This window comes from Arvicola amphibius, chromosome X (assembly GCF_903992535.2).
Source record: "Arvicola amphibius chromosome X, mArvAmp1.2, whole genome shotgun sequence".
Lineage (NCBI taxonomy): Eukaryota > Metazoa > Chordata > Mammalia > Rodentia > Cricetidae > Arvicola > Arvicola amphibius.
In genome coordinates this window covers 5,143,159-5,168,690 of record NC_052065.1, presented here as the reverse complement: position 1 = coordinate 5,168,690, position 25,532 = coordinate 5,143,159, and the positions used below count along the sequence as shown (strand labels likewise).

Below are 25,532 nucleotides of genomic sequence, written 5' to 3'. Positions count from 1 at the left end.
AACATTTCTAGTTCTCTTAAAGGGGCAAAAGAGACCCTAAGAGCCTGTTAGGAGACAACTGTCCAGTTTCTCAAGTGTAGCATGCCTTACAGTAGTGACAGAGACAACTTTGGTTCCCCAGGAAACAGCCTTGGAAAGAGAGATAAGGTCTCCCTTGGGGTTAGAGGGTTTATTTGTTTGTTGCCCATGATAATAAGATTAATACTAACTACAAGTGACTCAAGTTCCTCAGTTGTCTCACAACCCCAGAACCTATGACTGTTTTGCATCATCCAGCAACCAGCTACTCTGAAGCACTGGCCCTCAGGGGATCTTAGAAGGTAGAGAGAACATTTCTGACATGGGAGTGCCTAGTGGCAAACTTGTATGTTGCTTGCAAGTAGGACCAAAATGTCAAACCTTTTATAGTTCTTAATAAAAAAAAAAACCCTAGAGAAGGAATTAGAAAATTAGGCACTATGCTTGATGGAGTCCTTGTGCCCATTACCAGAGCCTCACTAAAAGAGTAAAATAATCTCTGTGCTATCATCCATGTTATAGTCATTTCTGTCTTTACATTCTCTTTTCTTTTTGAAATTTCTACCAAATACAACATGATTTTGTGGCATTTATAAAACTAACTGACTGATGATTCACTGTATTATCGAAGCAAGAACAATAGCCAAGCTATATTAACATAAAAATCATAGTTCATTTTTAATGTATGTAATAGTAGTCCTTTACATCAGTCCAAAACTTACTGGCTGCAAAGCAGAATTATTCTGTCCCTACAAGTGCAGAATGCTTTGCCCAAGTCATAAGCACAGCACTTTCCCACTGTATCAGAACTGCCTATTGCCAACCTGTGAGCTGCTGAGGCCATGAAGACGGCATACTTGTATTTGTAGTCCCAGAACTTGGCTGTAGGTGATATACAATAAACTGGTTGAACTATTCCAATCTAATTATGTGTACTATAGTACTGACAAATACCAGAAAAAAATGAAAGTTGAACTATAATTGAGCTATTTAAAACCACTATTTTGCCAAGACAGGAAACACTTTATTTTCTGACTAAATTTCTTGAAACATATTATAAAAACTTAAATGAAGCATACACTGAAGAGCTATAAACCTCATTAGCTAAAAAGAATTTAACCCTCTCAAAGTCATTTCGCACTCTGGTTGTGGTCACTGAATTTCTTTTTATTTTAAATTCAAGCTACCAGCCCCAATTAAAAAAAATTCATCAGCTTCCTGAATTTAGAAATACTGATCGATTGCCTATTGTGAACATCCAGGTCCAGTGAGCTTATTGGAAGTTTAATGGAAGCTTGAGCAGAAATGATGATTTCCAAATTCAAGTTAACTGTGTAAGACATGGAACTCCTCACCTTTGTTTCCACCTGGGGGATCTGGATCTTGACCGTGCCATCCTTTAGCATATGAGTCACCTGATCCACTTTTCACACTGCAAAGAAATAAAACATTAGCAAGTTTGTTTGTTTGTTGTTAGAGTATAGTATGCTCTGGCAAATGCAAAGAGAAAGCTGCTTAATTCTTCTGTGCATCTATTTCCTGATCTGCAAAACAGGAATAAGAGTACCCTCCTTAGTAAAATACTGTCAAGATAAAAAGAATTCAAACAAGATCAACAAATGGTTTCTGTAAAGGACTACATTGAAATTTGTTGTAGATGTTGTACAACATAAGATATGAATTAAGTCTATTAATTCTGTCTTATTACAATAATCCCTTTAGCCTGGCAGTGGTGGTGCACACTTTTAATCCCAGAGGCAGGTGGATCTCTATAAATTTGAAACCAGACTGACTGGTCTACAGAGTTCCAGGACAGCTAGGGCTACACAGAGAAACTCTATTTAAAAAAAAAATAATAAAACAACAAAAAATAAAACCAAACAATCCATTAAAATGTAAAAACAGAGCCAGGCAGTGGTGGCACATGCCTTTAATCCCAGCACTCAGGAGGTAGAAGCAGGCAGTACCTGTGAGTTTGAGACCAGCCTGGTCTACAAAGAAAGTACCAGGACAATGTAAAAACATAGCCAGGCATGGTAGCATAATCCTAGAACTTGGGAAGCTAAGACAAGAGGATGAGTTTGAAGACAGCCTGTGCTATATACCAAATTTGAGGCCAACTTGGGTTACATAGCAAGACCCTGCTTTAAAAAAAGTAAAAGACATTGTTAGACCATCTTGAGATGTACTATAATATAAAACACATATCAGCTTTCAAAAGCTGGCCAAATTAAAGAAGGCAAAACACACCTCTAGCTTTGCTATCATACCAACATTGAAAAATAAAACAGCATACTCACAAAATAGAAAAACAGGAAAAAAAAAAACTACTTTAGCCTGGTAACATCTCAGCACCCGTGAAAATCCAACCCATATTTAACATTTTATGCTTAAATCTAAAGTATGTACTGTTTATTCTGACATGTCCTACAATTCCCTTTCTGCAATATTTCCAAGGCAACTGAATCTGAGTAGTGGAAGTTCTAAGGCTTCTCCTCTCTACTCCTACCACTACTTATCTACTCACCTTTCCTGGTTTGTCTGACTTATTCTTTTGTTTTCTGGTCAGGGACCCAACCAGTTTTGCTGTGGAATAATCCTTCATTATGCTGTATAAATTACACTGTACTTGGTTTAATAAAGAAACTGTTTGGCCAATAGCTAAACAGGATAAGGTTAGATGGGAAAACCAGAATAAGAACACTGGGGAGAAAGATGGAGTCAGAGTCATCGTCAGGCAGACATGGAAAGGTTACAAGGAGATACAGGGGGAGCAAGATATATTGGAGGACAGGTAAAGCCACGAGCCACGTGGCAATACATAGATTAATAAAAATGGATTAATTTAAATTATAAGAGCTGGTTAGTAATAAGCCTAAACTACTGACCAAGCATTTATAATTTATATTAAGTCTCCATGTAGGTTCTTTGGGAACTGGCAGGTGGGGAAAAAAAGTCTGCCTACACAGTATTTAATGTATGACTTAGGTACAAATCCATTCTTGAGAGAAAGAGGACATTGCCTAAAGAGACTGATCTGCACCCCGTCACCCTACACCATTTTAGTCCTGAGGCAGTTTACTCCCACCACCACAACAGTCAGCCATAATAACGGAAAAGGACCCTGTTGAGGTAAACTGATTGTGGATTAACACTGAGGGTATTTAATCTTGATTGTCAGCAGGATTTAAAAATCAATTTCACTTTTTGTGTGTATGGGTGCAGAGGTAGACTCACGATGATTACGGTGGTGGGGTGTCAAGGCTGACTTCCTGACTTCAGGCATTTTCCTCTCTCATTTTCTACAGTAAGGTCTCTTACTGCCCTGGAGCATACATTTTTAGCTGGACCGACTAGCCATCAAGCTACTGGAATTCCAGTCCTGGTTTCCTTCCCCACATTTCTGGGTTTCCCAATATGTACCATTATGCCTAGCTTTTATATAGTGGTTAAGGATCTGAACTCAAGTCCTAATAAGCAAGCACTTTACCATAAGCTTAATTAGTAGATCTTCAGATCCAAAACCTATAGTTTCTTCCCCAAATACTGCCTTATAACTTTTCACTTACAGCCTGCATTCTCCCTGCCTCCCATTCCTGTCATTATCTAGAACAACCCTAACCCCTTGTTAGGTCTCCACCACTGCCCAGCATTATTTCACTTCTTTGATTGATAATGGAGACAAGAGAATTGTCTGGCTCTCAGTCACTTGCTAAAGCTTCTCATAAAATTTTGAGATTTTACATGGGCAGGTGGAATTGTTAGGAGATTATCTTTATGTCATTCCTGGACTGGGCCCTGGCATCTAGTTGTATTTTCTACCCCTTCTTTATGTTTAATCAGATACTTAGTATCTTTTTGTAATCATCAACTACATCAAGAGGGAAACCTTTGAAGCTTAGTTCAACAAGGACAGACACTATAGTATAAGGCATGGAATTCAAGACATGGCTTTCAAACTGCCCCAAGGTAGTCACCTTCACAATCAACCATATTCTTTAGGACCCTCATTTAGAAATTATAAAGGGGTACAGAATTAATAGGATGCCTAATTTAGGGGAATATATTCCAGTCTTGGTTCTCTCATCATAGACCACAAAAAGTACAGAGGATAACAAAAGGTCTGACTCCTACAGGGGCTCCATCAAAGCTACAGAAAAGAGAAACCAAAACATCTGAACAAAAGTATGAGCATATATTTTTGGTAACGAAAAGAAAAAAAAACAGAGAAAGGGGTTGGGAAGTTAGCTCCATTGTAATCTAGTGCCAAGAAGTAGAGATAGACAGATTGCTAACCTATGTGACACAGTCCAGGCCAATGAGAAACCACCTAAAAAACAAATGAAGCTGGAGACAGCTAAATGCTTATTGAGCAGCCAGGATTACGTGTGGTTCAAATCCCAGGCACCTGTATAAAAGCCAGGTATGGCTGTGTAAATTTTAGCACTGGGGACCAGAGACAGAAAGATCTCTGGAACTTGCTAACCAGTGTGGCTAAATAAGAACCTCCAAGTTTAATGAGAGAATCTATCACAAAAATAAGGTAAAATGACTGAGAAAACCATCCCAACATCAGTTTCTGGCCTCTACTTGAAAGCCCAACACATGTATAGCATACACAAATATACACAGTGGGTGGTACCTGAGGAAAGACACTCAGGCTGTCCTCTGGCCTACACATGCACATACTTTTGGGTAAAAGATTTTATAGCAGGGCATAGTGTTATACACCTTTATTCTCAGCTCTTTGGAGACACAGGCTAATTTAGTTCAAGGCCAGCCTGGTCTGCATAGTAAGTTCCAGAACAGCCAGGGCTACATAGTGAGAGCTGTCTTATGTATTGTAAATAAGATTTTGTCCTAGATTTAAAAAAAAAAGACTAGTTTGATTTTTCCCAAACAGAAGGGGAAAAACAAAACCAAAAACCCACAGAATATCACAAAAGGTCCAAGTTTAGTTGGAAAAGGCTTTCTAGGGTGGTGACTCTAGATCAGAATCCCTCAGTCTAAACACCAATGATTTGATGTTAAGAAGAATTACGGTACTGCATATGAAGGGTGGTTGGTCTATTGTTTTGATCAGAAAAGTCCTTGAACCACGGCATCAAACGAGCTGGTAGAGCTGACCCGAGATTGTGAGAGCTCAGGGACTCTAGACAGAACTAGGCCCTCTGCCTTTGGGTGACAGTTGTGCAGCTTGGACTATTTGTGGGGACCCTAGCAGTAGGACCATGATCTATCCATAGTGTATGAGCTGGTATTTGTAAAGAAGGGAAGAGAAAAAAATTGAAGTTTGGTTTTGTATTTTACAAAGAATCTCCCCATCTCTTGCATTCATCTGATCTTGTTGATGAATGTTGATGAATTCTAACATGGAATTGTTGCCAGGAACGGTAGCATAGATCTAATCAAAGTTGAATGCTGGGACAGGTGTTTCTCTAGGAGTTCAAGGGCCTTGGTTTACAAAGGAGTTCCAGGAGAGTCAGAGATAGCCAGTCTCAAAATCAAATGAAAAAATAAAAATAAAAATTGAACCTGATGTGGTAGTACATACCTTTAATCTCAGTACTCAAAAGGAAGAGGCAGGTGGATCTCTGGGAGTTCGAGGCCAAACTATTCTAAATAATGCAGTCAACACCAGCACTCTGGAGGCAGAGGCAGGCGGACCTCTGTGAGTTCGAGGCCAGCCTGGTCTACAAGAGCTAGTTCCAGGACAGCCAGAGTTACACAGAGAAACTCTGTTTCAAAAAAACCAAAAAAAAAGAAGGAAAGAAAAAAAGAGAGAAAGAGAGAAGAGAAGAGAAGAGAAGAGAAGAGAAGAGAAGAGAAGAGAAAAGAAAAGAAAAGAAAGAGCCTATCCTTCCCTCTGTCCAGCCAAGCATTTGTCTTGGACATAGTACTAAACTAGCTTAAATATGAGCTAAATTTAATTCTGTGACCCTGGTGGCTGGCCTTCACACTGTCAGGGTGGAGAGGGGTGACTTTTCTGCAGTGAGAAACCTCAAATTTCTAAAACCACCACAGGTGCTGGAGAGGGAACAAAGGGGCAGAGTAGGTGGTGCAGCTTCTGGTTAGTAGTCATTTAGACTCAACTATAAATGTCGTGAAAAAGCATTGCACAGGCACAAACATCTCTACAAAATGTTGGCTGCCATTACCACTGTCCTACTGCCATTACCGCTACCATCACTCCACCACCACCCAGGTGCTCAGACTGTGTCACATTGGCTACTGGGGGGGAAAAAGCACCCTGAATTGGGAGGAACAAAATGACAGAAAGTAAATGTGTAAGAGTGAAGAAAGCAGGGGAAAAGAAAAAGCAAGAAATCAAAATCAAGTCTTACCCTTCTTTCTGGAGATTTGACTTTCCAGCTCCTCAAAAAGGACAGAAAGAAAGAGAGAAAGGAAGGAAGGAAGGAAGGAAGGAAGGAAGGAAGGAAGGAAGGAAGGAAGGAAGGAAGGAAGGACGAAACAATAAAGGCACCTCTAACCTTCAGTTATGCATGAGGGTTTTCTTTTCTGCTTCTTTGCTTCTTTTTGCTACTTTGTTTCTTTTAGGGGCCTGGGGATTGGACAAGGCTGGCTCATGGGTCCCAGAATCCACCTGTCTGCATTTGCTGTAGTCCAGCAAGAAAATAATTTTAAGGCGGGAAGGGCAAGATGGTTCAGCAAATAAAGCCACAAGCTGCTTTTGCTGAAGACCTTGGTTCAACTCCATGCTAGAACTCCAGTTCCAGGGAAACAGACGCCCCCTTCTGGCATCCAGACACATATACACATAAAATAAATATAAGTCTTGCCAGGCAATGGTGGCTCATGCCTTCAATCCCAGCACTCAGGAGGCAGAGGTAGGTGGATCTCTGTGAGTTTGAGGCCAGCCTGGTCTACAGAGTGAGTTCCAAGACAACCAGGACTACACAGAGAAACTCTCAAAAAACAAAAAGCAAAAGTCTTAAAAAAAAATAAGTGTTTTAAATGAGAAAAAACAATAATGGATATTTAAACAAGAAAGGAAAGCAAAATAAAATCCAGCCAAATTAATCCTAATGCTTCACTATTAGTAGAAGATTAAATTAAGCCAAGCATGGTGGCACATGCCTTCAATTCCAGCACTCAGGAGTGGATCTCTGTGAGTTCAAGGCCAGTCTGGTCTACAGAGTGAGTCAAGGATACACAAAGAAACCCTGTCTTGAAGAAAATGAAAATAATCATAACAATAATGTCCAACATGCACATTGTTTTAACTTTCAGTGCCTGCCTGTTTTCCTCTACTTACCCTGCCCGAGTTCAAATCAAACTCTTTGTTTCCCCTAATCAGGTCCTGCTGGTCCTCCTGTATCAATGCCCTTGCCTCCATTTGCCTGTACTTTCCTAAACTGTTTGAGTGTCATATGCCCCCATGCCAGATGCCCCAGGGCTCTTCCTTGAATTTCTTTCTCCTTAGGGATTCTGGGTTTATTCAGTGATTACTTCAACAGATATTATTTATTTACACAGTAGTAGTAATTTAAATAGGCTCTAAACAGTGTATTCCCCCAAATTCAAATAACCTACTAATGTATGAGATGAAGTAGTAATTGAAAACTCCCATAAAATAAAAAAGAAATTAACATCCATTAAATTAAAAAAATATCAAGTCTTATTTTGGAGAGGAGGTGCAAGAGGAACACTCGTGCACTGCAAGAATATACACAAGTTTAAGTAGACTGGAAGTACCCCAAAATGTTGAACATGCCCATATCCAAATACCACATAAATATGTACCTTGGAGTGGAGACTCTCAAATTTTGGTGTACACTGGAATACCTGGAAGGATGGTTAACAGAGATTGCTAGATCCTAATCCTGGTGCTAAAAGTACCACAAAAGAAGGAATTACTACTACTACTACTACTATTATTATTATTATTATTATTTGGTTTTTCGAGACAGGGTTTTTCTGTAGCTTTGGAGCCTGTCCTGGAACTAGCTCTTGTAGAGAGGCTGGCCTCAAACTCACAGAAATCCACCTGCCTTTGCCTCCCAAGTGCTGGGATTAAAGGCATATGCCACCACACCCCTGTAAAAGGAAGAATTATTGATGACATTAGCAGCAGCAAGAGAGATGCATATGTAGGATATAAAGTATAAAATATGTACTACCTGACCTTTACAGAAAATGTTTGTTCATCCTATTTAAATTTCCTTTCTTTAGCTAGGTGGTGGTAGCACATGACTTTAATCCCAGCACTCAGGAGGCAGAGGCAGGTGAATCTCTGTGAATTCAAGGCCAGCCTGGTCTATAAGAGCTAGTTCCAGGACAGTCAGAGCTACACTGAGAAATCCTGTCTTGGAAAAAAAAAATTCCTTTATTTTCCAGTAGTGTTAATTAAATGAATAAAAGCTTTAAAAGAAATCAAAATGATAGACTAAAACCAATATAGTTGTGATTGAGATGTCAAAAACTGATGGAGGACTCTCATTGGTTAATAAAGAAACTGCTTTGGCTTTTTGATAGGGCAGGATTTAGGTGGGTGGAGTAGACAGAACAGGATGCTGGGAGTGAGGCCGATGCCTTGGGCAGTCATCATGCCTCTCCTCTCTGAGACAGACGTGATGGAGCCAGCCGCCAGGTCAGACATGCTGAATCTTTCCCAGTAAGACACCACCTTGTGGTGCTACACACATTACTAAATATGGGTTAAAGCAAGATGTGAGAATTGGCTAATAAGAGGCTGAAACTAATGGGCCAGGCAGTATTTAAATGAATACAATTTGTGTGTTGTTATTTCAGGGGATAAGCTAGCCAGGCGGCCGGGAGCCGGGCGGGACAAAAAGCAGGCCTGCCTGCAGCTCCTCACTACAAAAAACAGATGATAAGCCTAATTACATTGCTGCTTCAGAGTAAAGTGTAAAGGACCAAAAGCAGTGAATCAATCATCTGTCTTCCTCTGAACAGAAACACCCAGGTGGCAGGGTTATTCACTCCCAGGAGGATGCAGAACACAAATGCTAAAAGAGGCCAAGCTTAGAAAGACACACCCTTATTCAGCTGAAGGACCAGACTACAGCAATTCCCTTTCTCCTTTAAAATCCCCCTCCCTCTCTTTCAGATCCTTCCCATAACCCTGCATAATTTTCCCATCCCTGTGGAACCATATGGCCCTGGGGCTATCCTATCTCTCCATGACAACCAAATTCTTCAAAAGGCTGAGCAAATTATATTTATGTATTTAGGAATATACATGTACATATGTAACAGCAATTTTTTAAAAAGAGGCCATGAATTTGAGAGACTAAGGAGAGTGCATGGGAGGAGTTGGGGGAGGAAAGGGAAGGGAGAATTTATATATATATATATATATATATATATATATATGTGTGTGTGTGTGTGTGTGTGTGTGTGTGTATATATATATGTATGTATATATACACATATATATTAAATATATCAGGAAAAAAGCTGTGTATATGCCATAGTCATTATCTCTGGTTTTTCTCCTCCCAATCTTGCTAGTCACATTATCAAGCTGGTTTTACACCCCTACCTCTAGCCACGGAACCCAACTATTCTAGCCAAATCATTAATGAAACGTATCAACCAAATCTATAGTAACATCTCCTCCTATTCTTCCTTTACTTTGACTCCATTCCCCCTTCTTGGCAAACTGATCCTTTACAGTAAGCTCATTTTTCTTACAGTGACTTCAATCCTTGGACTACTCGTCATCTATTCTCTCCCTAGCACTCAGGTCCATAGTTTTATATACTTCCTATAAACCACCAATCTCAAAATTTCCATCTCCAGCATTCCACAATTCTCTAGTCTTTTATAAGCAGTAACCTATTTGGTATTATAAGTATAGCGAATTCCTGAAACCTCCCCCCATCTATTCCTCATACATCTTGCTCTTCCTCGCAAATGACTTTACTTTTCAATGAATAGAAATTACAATGTCCAACAAACAAATGAAGAGATACCCTATTAAGAACCCAGGAAATACAAAGAGAACGAGCTCTACCAGGAGCAGAAGCCAGGAGCAAACCTAATCCCGGGACACAAACAGATCAGGATTTACCCAGCAACCAGACCCAGAGTCAACGATCTCCACCAGAACTGGTACAAGGGAGGAACCCCTGAGCAAGTGAGCCAGGGACTGCTGAGGGTCCAGATGTGAATCCAGAACCTTGAAGGGAGTAGATCTAAGCCAACACCCCAGTGGGTCTGGGTGAGAGTCTAGGACCTCCCAGGAACTAGGCTGGAGCCAGGACCTCTGTCAGCCTGGGCATGAGTGAACCTGGGTCCTCGGAGGGAAGAGGCAGGAACCCATCTCAGCAGGGCCAGGCGCAAGACTGGAACCTCAGAGAGAGTAGGCCTGAGCCAGCTCCTCTGTGGGTTCCGGTGCTGGTCTGTGACATCAAAGGGAATAGGCAGGAACCTGGAACCCCTGCGGGTTCCGGCCGCACCCTAGCCTGGAACCTCCCAGGCAACAGACCGGAACCAGAAACCTTTCCAGGTCTACCTTGAACCCAGAGAGGGAATCCGGACCAAGACTTATAGATACAGGTCAAAGCCTGTAGCCTAAGCCAAAGTTGCCCTAAGGAACTAAGGGCAAGGAACTCTATCTGGGGCAACAAATTCCACAGGAGTGAAACAGAACAAGACTCCTAGGACAGAGAGAGCCTGAGGAAATAAGCTCCATCAGGAGCAGAAGCCAGGAGCAAATCAAGCCCTGGGAGCCAACCCAGTCCCAGAACACTGGCTGATCAGGACTGAGCCAGCAACCTGACTCAGAGTCTGCTATCTCCACCGGAACAAGATTGGGACTGAATCAGTTACCTAGGACACAGAGAGTACAAGCTCCACTAGGAGCAGAAGCCAGGAGAAAACCCAGTCCTGGGACATGGGTGGATCAGGACTGAGCCAGCGACCAGATCCAGAGTCAGTGATCTCTACCACAACAGGTCCAACTCCAAACCAGGAGATCTTCTGTAGGCGGAGATCCAGACCAACATTTACAGAAACAGATCAAAGTCAGCAGCCTAGGCCAAAGTAGGCCTGAGACAGCAAACTCCAAGGGAGCAGGCCAAAGCACAGGAGCACTGAGCTACTTCCAGGGAGAGGAATAACCAACAGGGTAACTAGAACTGTGACACTGACTGTACCACGAGGAACAACCATCTGAGCTTTGGATTCGCTGGCACCTAGAAGATTATTCAACAGAATCTCAGACAGCCCCAACCACACCTAGTAGAGGGAAAGATGTGTAGAAAAGGTAAAGTCACATGCTACACCACAAAAAGCAACACAATACCAGTATAACTTAAAGACTCTACAAAAGCAAGACCTGAGCAACCAAATATGGATGAACCAGAAGAAAATGCTCTAAAAAATAACCTCAAGAGAATGTTTGAAATTCTTAAAGATGAAATGAGAAATTACCTTAAAGAAATGGAGGAAAGCCGGGCGGTGGTGGCGCACGCCTTTAATCCCAGCACTCGGGAGGCAGAGGCAGGCGGATCTGTGAGTTCGAGGCCAGCCTGGTCTACAAGAGCGAGTTCCGGGACAGGCTCTAGAAACTACAGGGAAACCCTGTCTCGGAAAAAAAAAAAAAGAAATGGAGGAAAAAACAAAAAATTGGAAGATATCAGCAAATCACTTTTTAAAAAACCAAGAAAAAGAACTCAAACATATAAAAGAAACTATTTAGGACTTGAAAACTGAGATAGAAAAGATAAAGAAAACACAAGCTGAATGAATTATAGAAACAGAAATCATGAGAAAAAGATCAGGAACCACAAATGCAAGCATGAGCGACAGAATACAAGAAATGGAAGAGAGAATCTCAAGCACTGAAGATACAATAGAGGAAATAGACCCATATCTATCACCATGCACAAAACTCAAGTCCAGATGGATCAAAGACCTCAACATAGAGCCAGACACACTGAACCTTATAGAAGAGAAAGCAGGAAATACACTTGAATGCATTGGCACAGGAGACCACTTCCTAAATATAACCCCACCAGCACAGACACTGAGAGAAACAATTACTAAATGGGACCTCCTGAAAATGAGAAGCTTCTATAAAGCAAAGGACACAGTCAACAAGACAAAACAGAAGCCTATAGAATGGGGAAAGATCTTCACTAACCCCACATCAGACAGAGGTCTGATCTCCAAAATATACAAAGAACTCAAGAAATGGGACACCAAAAGATCACATAATCCAATAAAATAAAAAACGGAGTACAGACCTAAACAGAGAACTCTCAACAGACACTTAAGGAAATGTTCAACATCCTTAGTCATCAGAGAAATGAAAATCAGAACAACTCTGAGATTTCATCTTATACCTGAAAGAATCGCCAAAGTCAAAAACACTGATTACATCTTATGCTGGAGAGGTTGTGGGGTAAAGGGAACACTCCTGCATTGCTGTGGGAATATAAGCTGTTACAGCCCCTTTGGATGTCAGTGTGGCGATTTCTCAGAAAATTAGGAAACAACCTTCCTCAAGACCCAAAAATACCACTTCTGGGTATATATCCAAAGGATGCTCAATCGTGCCACCAGGACATGTGCTCAACTATGTTCACAGCAGCATTGTTTGTCATAGCCAGAACCTGGAAACAACCTAAATGCCCCTCGATCGAAGAATGGATAAGGAAATGTGGTACATTTACACAATGGAGTACTATACAGGAGAAAAAATTACGACAGCTTAAATTTTGCATGAAAATGGATGGAGCTAGAAAACACTATTTTGAGTGAGATAACCCAGACACAGAAAGACAATTATCACATCTACTCACTCATAGGTGGTTTTTAAACATAAAACAAAGAAAGCCATCCTACAAACCACAATCCCAGAGAACTTAGACAATAATGCGACAGTAAGAGAGACTTACAGAGATCTAATCTACATGGGAAGTAGAAAGTAGAAAAAGACAAGATCTCCTGAGTAAATTGGGAGCATGGGGACCTTGTTGGAGGATTGAAGAGGGGAGGGGAGAGGCAGGAAGGGGAGCAGAGAAAAATGTAGAGCTCAATAAATATCAATAAAAAAAGAACCCAGGAAATAAAAGTGAAATATTACCTTATAGTCATGGGTTTTATTTTAAAAATTAAAACTGGACAGCTTTTATTTGTTGACAAATAGAAAAAGAAAATTTCTCACCTGAGGAAAGTTTCTCTACAGAAATCATGAAGCAGAAGAAAACTACAAACCTACATTCAAAAGATAATTAAATGTTGTATATTAAAAACAAGAGACTATTTTAAAAATCACCTTGAATTAGAAAGTGAGTGACATACACCTTTGTGAGAATCCCCACCTTGAACCATTCTAAAAAGAAATAAACCAAAATCCTATAAAAAACAAAACAGAGAAATAAAAAAAGCTACCTGAACTCTGGTGTGTACAGGGAGGCATCAAAAGTTTAGTTTTTCAAAAGTGGAACTTCCAAGCTACTCAAAGGAGAATAAACTCGAGTGGAAATGTAGTAATCAAGTACATCGAAAGAAGACATTAAAATAAAACAATGGAAAAATAAAAATGGCATTGGGAGGAGAGTAAAAAGGAAACAAAGTTAGAAAGCTACAGAAATACAAGAAAAGTAAAGTAATAATCTGTGTGATTATAGCTCCTGAGAAAAACAGATTCATGCATGGTAATACATGTGTGTAATACCAGCACTCGGGGAGCAGAGGCAGGAGAACTGCTCCAGGTTTGAGAACAGCCAGGACTACATAGCAAGATCATCTCATAATTCCAAACTAAAACGGAAAACAGACAATTCAAACACAAATCTCGAATAAATTTTAAAAATCATAATTTGAGGAAACCAGGCAGGTGACATACTTCCACAGTGGACCACTTGCCTAACATGTACAATACCCTGGGTTTAATCTCCAACCTCACAGGAAGAAAAAGAAAATCTCCTTTCAGTAATAGAAAAATAGCTGAAATAGGGTTCATCAAGATATCTAGGGTAGGTATACAACATTCAGCTCTGAAATACAGTCTACTAAATACTATTTGATTTAAAGATAAAATTATGAAGAGTTCCAAGCACAAAAGAACTAATAACTTAGAAATTCATGGCTTTGGGTTCAATACCTAGCATAGCAGGTATACTTACTGCTGATGGGAATGTAAATGATAAAGCCAGCCACTTTAGAACAGTCTAGCAGTTACTCATAAAGTCAAACATAGTGTTACCATATGTCCCAACTATTATTCCATTCAGGTATACATAACCACAATAAATGGAAATATGTCCATACAAAATCTTTTTACACCAATGTTCATAGGAGTATTTATAATAGCCAAAAGGTAGAAAAATCTCAAATGTACATTAAGACAGGAGTGAACAAAATGTCATACATATTCAGTGGAATATCTAAGCATAAAATATGGAGTAGATATTGAAACATGTTACAACATAGATGAACCTCAAAGCATAAATTTCATTTAATGTAAAATATCCCAGCACTCAGGAGGTAGAGGCAGGCAGATCTCAGTGAGTTCGAGCCCAGCCTGGTCTACAAAGCAAGTTCCAGGACAGCCAGGGTTACTTCTACAGAGAAACCGTCTCGAAAAACCAAAAAAAAAAAAAAAACAAAGCAAAACCAAAAACAAAACAAAAAAAAAATCTAGAATAGGCAAATTCAAAGAAACGGAATGATGGCTAATTTTTTTTTTTTTTTTTTTTTTTGGAAACAGGGCTCCCTGTCAGGAAGGCTGGCCTCACACCTGCTGTGTAGGTGAGAATGATGACATTCAACTCCTAGTCCTCCCTTCTTATATTTCCAAGTTCTGGGATTCTAGACATCCACCACCACACCCAACAAGAACTTTTTGGGTAAAGAACTATTCTGGAATTAAACTTATGATAATGTGTATACAACTGTATGAAAATACTAAAAATACTGAACTGTACCCTTAAAATGGGTGAATTATGCCAAAAAGATTCCACACTAAATGAAAATTCAGTATTTACAAATGCAATGAATAAAAATTCTCAAATAAAGCCTTTGCAACAAGAGAACACAGGACTACGAGGATCATCAGTTAGTGCTCAGAGGAAAGGGAAAAGCAGAAGTGAGATCACGCATGGATTATTCTAATGGTCACAGAGAGCACGTTACCTTATCACCAGTTCTTCAGTAAGGAATGGTTAAACGTGCATACAGAACTCCACTGCTGCTTATCATTCTTATAATTTGATTACGTGGGATAAAGTAATACCTATCTTTCTCACACAAAGATAAACAGAAAAGTAAACATATTAGAAAGAGGTTAAATACAAACATAGGCCATTAAAAACAAAAATACTAATGCTCCCAGGGGCTGGGGAGATGGCTCAGGAGGTAAAGTTCTTGCCATACAAGCACAGGGACTTGTTGGATCCCCAGAACCCATGAAAAAAAAAAAAAACAAGGAGCTTACAAGTCTTACAAGTCTTTCTTCCATATACATGCCATGGCATGAACATGCAAATACACACTAAGTAAGTGTAAAAATGATGAGGTTTTAATATATATATATATATGCTGGTCTTCATACATGTTTGTGTAGCATATGTGCATATGGAACCCATTAAGGTCAGAAAAGGTCATCAGATAGTTGGGAACAATCATGGGGATGCTGCAAACAAAATCCAAGTTCTTTATAAGATAAACAAGTGCTCTTAATTGGTGATTCATTTCTTCAGGCATAAAGAGCTGTTTATTTAAAAATTAAAAAAATCTTGACAATGAAGCAAAGCAGCAAAGCATAGTGGCTCACATGGTGGCTCAGCACTTTGGAGGCTGAAACTGGAAGATAGCTATGAATTTTAGGTCACCCTGGGCTACAGAGTCTAAAGTCAGCCTTGATTATAGAGTAATATCCTGTCTCAAGTGAGGTGTGTGTGTGTTTGTGTTTGTATGTGTGTACACAAACACAAAGACTAACTAAATAATCAAATTCTGTGAGATGCACTAAAAACAGTGACCACTTAAAAAATTATGAGACTGAAGAACACTCCATCAATAAAATGTTTGCCAAGTAAGCATGAGGACCTGAGTTCATCTCCCTATCACCTACATAAAAAGCTGGTCCAGCAGCACAACTGTAATCCCTGGGCTGCAAAGGCATTTGTTCACCAGCTAATATAGCACAATTAATGAATTCCAGGATTAGTGAAAGATTCTGTCTCAAAAATAAGACAGGACAATGAGCTGGCTCAGCATACAAAGATGCTTGGTACATAAATAAGCATGGCAAATGAGTTTGATCCCCCAAACCTATGTAAAGGTAGATGAAGAGAACTGATTCCACATTGTCATCTGACCTCCACATATGTCCCAGCACATGTGAGCACACCCCTGAACTCTAACAGTAAATAAAAATTTAAAAAATAAGATAGACAACTATCAAAGAAGACAACTGATATCACACCTCTGGCCTTAACATGCATGCAACACTGACATAAGCACACACACACAAATTCATTGTAATAAACACAATACAAATAAATAATACAAATAAATAGTAAAATAGTACAAATAAATAATAAAATCAGTACTAATTAAAGACTAAATATGTGTCATTTACAAGATAATAAACACTTAAAATAACAAAGAAAAGAGGCTGGGATGCAGTTTAGTTAACATAGTGCTTGCCTAACATGCATGAAACCCTAAGGTTCAGTCACCAGAACCACATAAATCAGTAGTTCTCAACCTGTGCGTCACAACCCCTCTTGGGATGTCAAGTAGCCAGTTCATAGGGGTTGCCTAGGATTAGCAGAAAACATATTTATCAAAATTATAGTTATGAAGCAGCAACAAAAATAGTCTTATGGTTGGTGGTCACTATAACATGAGGAACTGTATTCAAGGGTCACAGCACAAGGTTGAGAACCACTGATATAAATGAAGTGTGATCACACATACCCCTAATACTACTTAAAGAGATACAGGCAAAAGGATTACAAATTTGGAGTCAAGATGGTCTAAATGAGACTGTCTCAAAAAACAAAGGAAAATTCAGATGGTGGTGGTGCATACCTTTAATCCCAGCACTTGGGAGGCAGAGGCTCTGTGAGTTCGAGCACAGCCTGGTCTACAAGAGCTAGTTCCAGGACAGCTAGGACTGTTACAAAGAGAAACTCTGTCTCGGGGGAAAAAAAGAGAGAGAGACAGAAAGAGAGAGAAAGAAAAGAAATAAAAGGGAAGCTATGTTCAATATACAATTTATACAGTATGAAGAATAAATTGAATTTCAAACTTAAGAGTATGAAAGAGTGTGGTGTGGGGGTCAAAGAATACTATAGAATAGTTTTTGAAACTATATCTTTTTATTTGACATTTTTGGGTTTTTTTTTTTCTTCATCTGATTTTTTTCAAGACAAGGTCTCACTATATAGCTCTGACCTGGAACTCTGTAGACCAGGCTCGTCTCTAACTCAAAGAGATCTGCCTGCCTCTGCCCCCCTAGTGCTAGGATTAAAGGTGTTCACCACCTTGCCCAGGGAAATTGGGTCTTAATAAAGTGCCTAGGCTGGCCTTAAACTTGTGACTGTTAGCCAGACATGGTGCTACATACCTGTAATTCAGACACTCAATACCTGAGGCAAGTTTGGGCTACACAGTGACATCCTGCTTCACACACACACACCCACACACACACACACACACACACACACACAACAAAAAAATCAAAAACTGAGAGTTAGGGATATAGCTAAGTGGGTAGAGTGATTGCCTGGCATACAGGAAATACTGGGCACAATTCACAGTACTGGAAGAAGCACAGGCACACACCTGAATCTGCAACCTTTTTGTTTATTTGTTTGGATTTTTTTTGAGACAGGGTTTCTCTAGCTTTGGAGCCTGTCCTGGAACTTACTCAGTAGACCAGGCTGGCCTTGAACTCACAGAGATCCACCTGTCTCTGCCACTGTCTGTGCCACCACCTCCCAGGTTGTATCTGTAATCTTTTGACTCTAACTTTTTTGAGTGCTGAAAATTGAACACATGGTTTCAAACATGCTAAGCAAGTTCTCTATACACTGAAATCCATGCCTAGCCCCAGAACAGCTTTCAAAAACTCTTAACTTTTTTTGTGTGATTGTGGGCATGTCCTTCCTTGTATGTGTGTTCATGTGTATGCAACCATGTGGAGACGGGTCTTCCATTTCAGCTTACCTGGATGGTCAGCAAGCCCCAGGGACCCTCCTCCCTGTGCCTCCCGAGAGCTGGAGTTAGAGGTACTGGAAATCTGAACTCAGGTCCTCATGATTAGTCATTTTTCCCAATCCCAAGAAATTTATTTTTAAATTTTTTTTTTTGTTTTTGTTTTTGGAGACAGGGTTTCTCTGCAGCTTTTTTAGAGCCTGTCCTGGAACTAGCTCTTGTAGACCAGGCTGGCCTCGAACTCACAGAGATCCGCCTGCCTCTGCCTCCCGAGTGCTGGGATTAAAGGCGTGCGCCACCACAGCCCGGCTTATTTTTAAATTTTTAATTTTTATGTGCTTAGCTGGGTGATGGTGGTGGCACTCACCTTTAATCCCAGCACTTGGGAGGCAGAGGCAGGACTGGTTTACAGAGCTAGTTTCAGGACAGCTAGGGCTGTTAAAAAAAAAAAAAAGACCTGGCAGTGGTGGCACATGCCTTTAATTTCCAGAACTCGGGAGGAGGCAGAGACAGAGGGATCTCTGTGAGTTCGAGGCTAGCCTGGTCTACAGAAAGAGTTCCAGGGCAGGCTCCAGGCTCCAGGCTTCAAAGCTATAGAGAAACCCTGTCTCGAAAAACCAAAAAAAAGGAAGAAAGAAAAAAAAACCAACATAAGTTAGAGTTTTTGAAAGTTTATGAAATACAGCAAAGCCTTTTTTTGATTTTTTGGATCTGTTCACATCTAGGGAAAAAAAGACGTTAAAAACGTGCTAGTCCTGGCAGTGCAGGCCTTATAATCCCAACTACACTATTCTAGAAAGTTCGAAGCCTGCTTGACCTATAGAATGAGTTGCACAGCAGCCTGAGGTGAGAGCGGCAGTGTCTGCACAGATACACATCTGTCTCTGGTGGAGTTCTCTCTTGCCATGGGGGAGGGTCTAACTTTAACCCCTGGGGCTACAAAAGAAAAAAAAATATGTTCCAAAGGTTGCCTGACAGGAACCTCATGGAGCCCATTTTCTACTAGAAGTTGGTAATTTGTACCAGAAAAGCTACCACTCAAGGTGTACCTCCCAAAGTCCCCCCTCCAAGGAAACTATTTCGGGGACTAAGTTTCTCCAGGGTAGTCCTGCCAGCGACACAGGTGACCAAATTCCTCCCAGCCGTCTTCCCTTACTCTTCGGTTTTCCACGGGGACGACCCAGGGACAGCGTCTCCCGCGGACAAAGTGGGTGCTCGGGTCCCGCGGGCGGACAAGTCCCGGGGCCGCCTGAGGAACCAGCGCTCCATCCCCGGGGCACCGCCCCCTTCCTGGTCCCCAGGACGGACCCTCCGAGAATGGAGCCGCCACCTGCCCGACGCCGTGGGCGGGGAAGGCAGAGGCAGCGGGCAGCGGGCAGGTGTCGCCTCGGGCGCCGCAGGCAAGGCACTGGTGGCGACAGTCGCCTATCGCTCCGGAGCCAGGCGCCCGCCGGGGCCCTGAGGCGCACGGGCGGCCGCCGCAGAGGGAAGGCGGTGGCCTGGCGAGAAGAGAGAAGGGACGCGGTCCCCGAAGAAGCCGAGCCTGTCCGCCACCCCATCCCTGCCGCCCCATCCCGGCCGTCCCATCCCGGCCGCCCCATCCCGGCGGCCCCATCCCTGCCGCCCCATCCCGGCGGCCCCATCCCTGCCGCCCCATCCCTGCCGTCCCATCCCGGCCGCCCCATCCCTGCCACCCATCCCTGCCGCCCCATCCCAGGGGCCCGATCCCTGCCGCCCCATCCCGGCCGCCCCATCCCTGCCGTCCCATCCCGGCCGCCCCTCCAGCCACTATGAGAACTGCCTCTCCTGAGCGAAGGACACACCCTCCTTCCCCTGCAGGCCGGGGCCTCCACGCTCTGCCCGCTCCCAGACCGCTCACCCCGCAGTGAAGCAGTCGCCTTTGCCGTCACCGCCGCCGCCGCTGCCGTCGCCTTCAACACCACAGCCTCCTCAGGTTCCTCCAGGCCTCGCCCCTCGCTCAGCTCCCGCCTCCTGCTCCAACAGCACCCAGCCGCCTCCGCGGGTCTAAGAGACCCGGAACCACTTCCTCCCGGAATGGTCCGGCCCCAACCCCGCCCTGGACACGCCCCCGCCCCGCCCCAGCGCCGCCCACCGTGTCCTCCTCCTGCCAAACTGGTTCTCAAGGAAAAGCCCGGGCTTCGCGCCCGGCCCGGGCTGCCCCAAGAAGGCGCTCTAGCGCGCATTGCTGGCTGTGCTCACCTCCGTTCCCTGAGAAGCTAAAGTGCCCCCTCAAATCCTCAGACTGGAGAAAAGGAACATACTGGATGGTGCCTCGGTTCTTTGGAGTTGAGGATAGGATCGGGGCCTCGAGGTCAGCCCTCAGCTTGGTCCCCTGCCTTGTGTGCAGATCGAGGTACCAAGGGGCAGAAGTAGCTGCCAAGCACTTCCAGCTCTTTACTCGACCCCCAAAGGCCTTCCAGAATCAACTTACCTGAACCTGCTTATTCTTGATCTCCATTCCTGCCTACTTAATTTCTAACCTGTCACCGAACTTTAACCATCTCCCATAGCCTCAAATGAAGCTTCTACTTGGAAAACAGCAACTTCTGAACTTTCCAGACAGGTTAAAAGTACCCATAAATACCAGCCCCTCTCTGTTTGCTCTCCTCTTTCCTTTCTTTTTCTCCTTTCTCTCCTTTTTTATATTAACATATTTTTATTGATTCTTTGGGAATTTCACATCATGCAGCTCAGTTCCACTCATTTCTCAGTCTTCCCATGTCTGCCGCCCACCCTTGTAGCCCCCCCTCCCAAAAGGAAAAAAATATCCTTTTCACTTCTCTCTCTTTCCTGCCTCCCCATCGTGTGTTTATTGGTCCTAGTGCCTTGTGAGCTGCAGTGTGTCATGCAGTAGACCCCTTTGCCCAAACAGCTTTCCTTGCAAAATATTCATTGCAACGAGTTGTTGGCCTAGTTCAACTTCTGGTATACCATCAATACTGGCCCATCATCTGAACTCCTCTGGGATATTCAGCTATTGGCTTAAGTCACAGAGATCCTGTGGCTATGGCTAGACAGGACCAGTCCCTTCATGTGCTCCAGCAGGTCACAGGTGGGGTAGATGCTAGGGTAAGCCAACTCAAAACCCTGGATGCGAGCCTGAGGGGTAGCTGAGTTGTTCAGTCTGGGCCTCTACCTCAGGCGAAGGTCTAAGCCAGCTTTCCTGTGCCTAAGCCAATAGGGCCAACTCTCCCAACAGGTGGTGAGTGGAGGGGTTAGCGCTCCTAAGTGCAGGGCCAGCTCTCCAGTAGTGGTAACTGGAAAGGAGGGCTCTCCTGGGGCTGTGGAGGGTCAGGGCTAGCTCTCTTGCACCTAGTCCACTGGGGCCAGTTCTCCCGGGATGGGGTGCAACAGCTCTCTTTCTGAGGTGGCGATGGAGGGGCAGACCCAGCTTCCTGGTGCCCAGGTCAGGAAGGCCAATTCTCCTATAACCCCTGTGATAACATGGGCCATGGACATCAGCAACACAACAGACCCTGGCTGTAGTAGGATCACGGGACCAGACATGGCCCTCAGCCACAGCTCTGGCTTGGCCTGGATGTCATCATGGCCCTACATGGCAGTGAAGGCTACTCACATCAGCATGTCCTCAAAGACAGTATGGCCCAGACACCAGGCAACCACAAGGATTTGGTGGTAATACAGGCTATGGACATCATTACAGATTCCAGCTGTGGTAGTGCCATAGGCACAGACACAGGTCTCAGCGGCTGTGTAGATAGAGCTTTTTCTTAATTAGTGGTCTATGGGGGGAGGGCACAGCCCATTTTGGGTAATGCTATTCCTGAGCCAGTAGTCCTAGGTTCTATAAGAAAGCAGGCTGAGCAAGTCATGAGGAGCAAGCCAGTAAATAGCACCCCTCTATTGCTTCTGCATCCGCTCCTGACTCCAGGTTCCTGCCTTATTTGAGTTCTTGTCCTGGCTTCTTTCAATAATGGACTATAAGGTAGAAGTCAAAGCCAAATAAACCATTTCCTTCACACTTGCTTATTGGACATGGTGTTTCATCAGAGCAACAGAAACCCTAAGTAGAACACCCAAGCTCACCAATTAGTCTAAGCTGGCTAGCTGACAAGCTCCAGAGATCCTCCTGACAGCCTGGAATGACAAGCTGACAGCCACCACACCCAGCTGGTTTACTTGGATTCCAGGCAACCAACACAGGTCCTCAGGTCTGCAAGCACTTTACCAACTTTGCTATCTCCCTAGCTACCTAATAGCCTTTACTCCTGTTGTATGCATCCATTCTCAGTTTAATGTACTCTAGAAAAATCTGCAAGGTGTGTCCAAACCTTCAGCCCATAAGCCACCTGTGTCGTGGAAAAACTTTGAACGAAACCAAACATAAAATTATAAATTTACCTCCAAGTGTCCTGTCCCTGTGCTGAGGACAACCTTTCAGACCCGTGAGTGGGTGCCATCCCAGGGCAGGGCAGAACATCTGGGGAAAGGAGCACTGGGTCCCTTCAGCTCCTGTTGCAGGGGCTTCTTTGTTCCTCACATCCCTGACCCCCCGCCCCCAAGCCTGCCCTATTGTCTGTGAGGTCCTTGTTCCAGGAACAGTTCCTGTTCAGAATAGCTAAAATCAAAAACACCAATGATAGCCTTTGCTGGAGAGGATGTGGAGTAAGGGGAACACTCATCCATTGCTGGAGGGAATGCAAACTTGTGCAATCACTTTGGAAATCAGTGTGGCAGATTCTCAGGAAATTTGGGATCAACCTACCCCAGGATCCAGCAATACCACTCACTCTTGAGAATATACCTAAGAGATGTCCAATCATACTACAAAAGCATTCGTTCAACTATGTTCATAGCAGCATTATTTGTAATAGCCAGAACCTGGAAATGACCTAGATGTCCCTCAATGGAAGAATGGATAAAGAAAGTGTGGAATATATACGCATTAGAGTACTACTCAGCTGTAAAAAAACAATGACATCTTGAATTTTGCATGGAAATGGATGGAAATAGAAAACACTATCCTGAGTAAGGTAACCCAGACCCAAAAAGATGAATATGGTATGTACTCACTCATAAGTGGATTCTTGCCATAAATAAAAGACATTGAGCCTATAATTCGTGATCCTAGAGAAGCTAAATAAGAAGGTGAACCCAAGGAAAAACATATAGTTATCCTCTGGGATACTGGAAGTAGACAAGATTGCCAGGCAAAAATTGGGAGCTTGGGGGTGGGGGTAGGGTGGGGGTGAGGAGAGATGGGGAGAGAAAAGTGAGAAGGGGAGGATGGGAGAACTTGGGGGAATGGGATGGTTGGGATGGAGGAGGAGTGGATATGGGAGCAGGGAAGTATATATCTTAATTAAGGGAGCCATTTTAGGGTTGGCAAGAGACTTGACTCTAGAGGGGTTCCCAGCTATGGAGATGTCCACAGCTAGTGACTTGGGCAGCTGAGGAGAGGGAGCCTGAAATGGCCCTATTCTATAGCCATACTGATGAATATCTTGCATATCACCATAGAACCTTCATCTGGCGAAGGATGAAGATAGAGACAGAGACCCACATTGGAGTGCTGGACTGAGTTCCCAAGGTCCAAATGAGGAGCAGAAGGAGGGAGAATATGAACAAGGAAGTCAGGACCGTGAGGTGTGTGCCCACCCACTGAAACAGTGGGGCTGATCTAATGGGAGCTCACCAAGGCTAGCTGGACTGGGTCTGATGGAGCATGTGATCAAACTGGACTCTCTGAACGTGGCTTACATGGAGGGCTGACTGAGAAGCCAACGACAGTGGCACTGAGTTTTGATCCTACTGCATGTACTGGCTTTGTGGGAACCTAGTCTGTTTGGATGCTCACCTTCCTAGACCTGGATGGAGGGGGGAGGACCTTGGACTTCCCACAGGGCAGGGAACCCTGACTGCTCTTTGGACTAGAGAGGGAGTGGAAGGGGGAAGAGATGGGAAATAGGAGAAGGTAGAAATTTTTAATAAAAATAAAATAAAATAAAATTCACACACAAAAAATTATAAATTTACTTAAAAGATGTTTTGTGGCTGGGCATGATGGTGCACGGCTTTAATCCCAGGACTCGGGAGGCAGAGGCAGGCGGATCTCTGTGAGTTCGAGACCAGCCTGGTCTACAAGAGCTAGCTCCAGGACAGGCTCCTAAACTACAGAGAGACCCTGTCCCGGGGGGTGGGGGGAGATCTTTTGTGATTCTTTTTTGTCACTCAATTATGTGGTTTTCAAGCATGAAATCTCTATGTAGCAATAAGATGCTGTGGTGGCGAAAGGTAGGAGACACCTGACTGCTCCATTTACTACATTTTGCGTTTTCACAGTCTGTGTATTTGGGTCCACAACCCCCATCCTGGCTATAGTGTCTCTGAGCACATAGTCGTCACTGACTCTAGAGTTCTCACGTCCCATAAACTGTCTATTCAACTTAAACCCAGGCTTCATACATCGGTTCCCTCTGAGTTAAAGCATTTCCTCCAGAAGGGAGGGAAGGAGGAGGCTTATGAGACTGAGGAGGTAACATATATTCACACCCTAGGGAAAGCTGAAAGTAGCAAGATTCACCAGGCCCCTTTCCCAGTGTTATCCAAGTACTAAACAACTGCTGGGGAGGAGACTCTGACGAGCGAAGCTGCCCAGAGAAGGCTGGGCTGCCCAGAGGATGTTTCTGGCGCCTGTCCAGCTGCCTGCAAGCTGTGCAGACAGCTCCAGGTTGTCTGTTTCCTGGCCTGTCTCCCACGTTGTGGTGGCTTTTTAGACGTCACTGCTTTTGAGTCATCTGTGATCCTGCAGGTGATCGATCAGGCTTGTGGCTTAACCTCTTTCATCTCTGGCTACCCGGCATTCATTGCTCTAAATGCACAGAAATGTTTGCATTTTAACAATGACTATTGTTTTCTGTTTGCTTAGAAGATGCAAGGAAGCTGGGCATGGTGGCACACATTTAATCCCAGCACTCAGGAGGAAGAGGTAGGTGGATCTCTGTGAGTTCTAGGCCAGCCTAGTCTACCCAGTGAGTTCCTGGCCAGTCAGGGCTACAAAATGAGATCCTGTCTCAAACAAACAAAACAAAACAAAACAAAAACAGAAACAACAAAAAGAAATATGTTATTTCTCTTTGATTGTTTTGTGTATATTTCATGGTTATGCATGTATATATGTCTCTCTGTTCTGTGTGTATTATTTTTAGACTCATCTCCGAAAAGGTGACCTTTGTCAAGACAAGCAGATGGCTCTTGGCTCTGTTTCCTGTCTATCTCCATGGAGAAAGCGGATAAACAATTTGCACATGGTGCTAAGCATGATGGCTCATCCCTGTGATCCCAGCATTTGTGAGTTCATGGCTGTT

The 25,532-nt window shown here is 43.2% G+C and overlaps 1 protein-coding gene across 4 annotated transcripts in view; it reads right to left on the bottom strand.

Moving 5' to 3' along the window:
- The window catches only part of Bclaf3 (BCLAF1 and THRAP3 family member 3), a 62,634-nt gene extending 42,441 nt beyond the window's left edge, over positions 1–20,193 (bottom strand). For all 4 annotated transcript variants that reach the window (XM_038316397.1, XM_038316399.1, XM_038316396.1 and 1 more), the window contains exons 1-2: positions 20,063–20,193; positions 1,374–1,450 (exon numbers count right to left, since the gene is read on the bottom strand). In XM_038316397.1, the coding sequence (XP_038172325.1) occupies positions 1,374–1,414 (41 nt within the window). In that variant the 5' untranslated portion in view covers positions 1,415–1,450; positions 20,063–20,193. The remainder of the gene's footprint in view (positions 1–1,373; positions 1,451–20,062) is intronic.
- Positions 20,194–25,532: the final 5,339 nt, after the last annotated feature.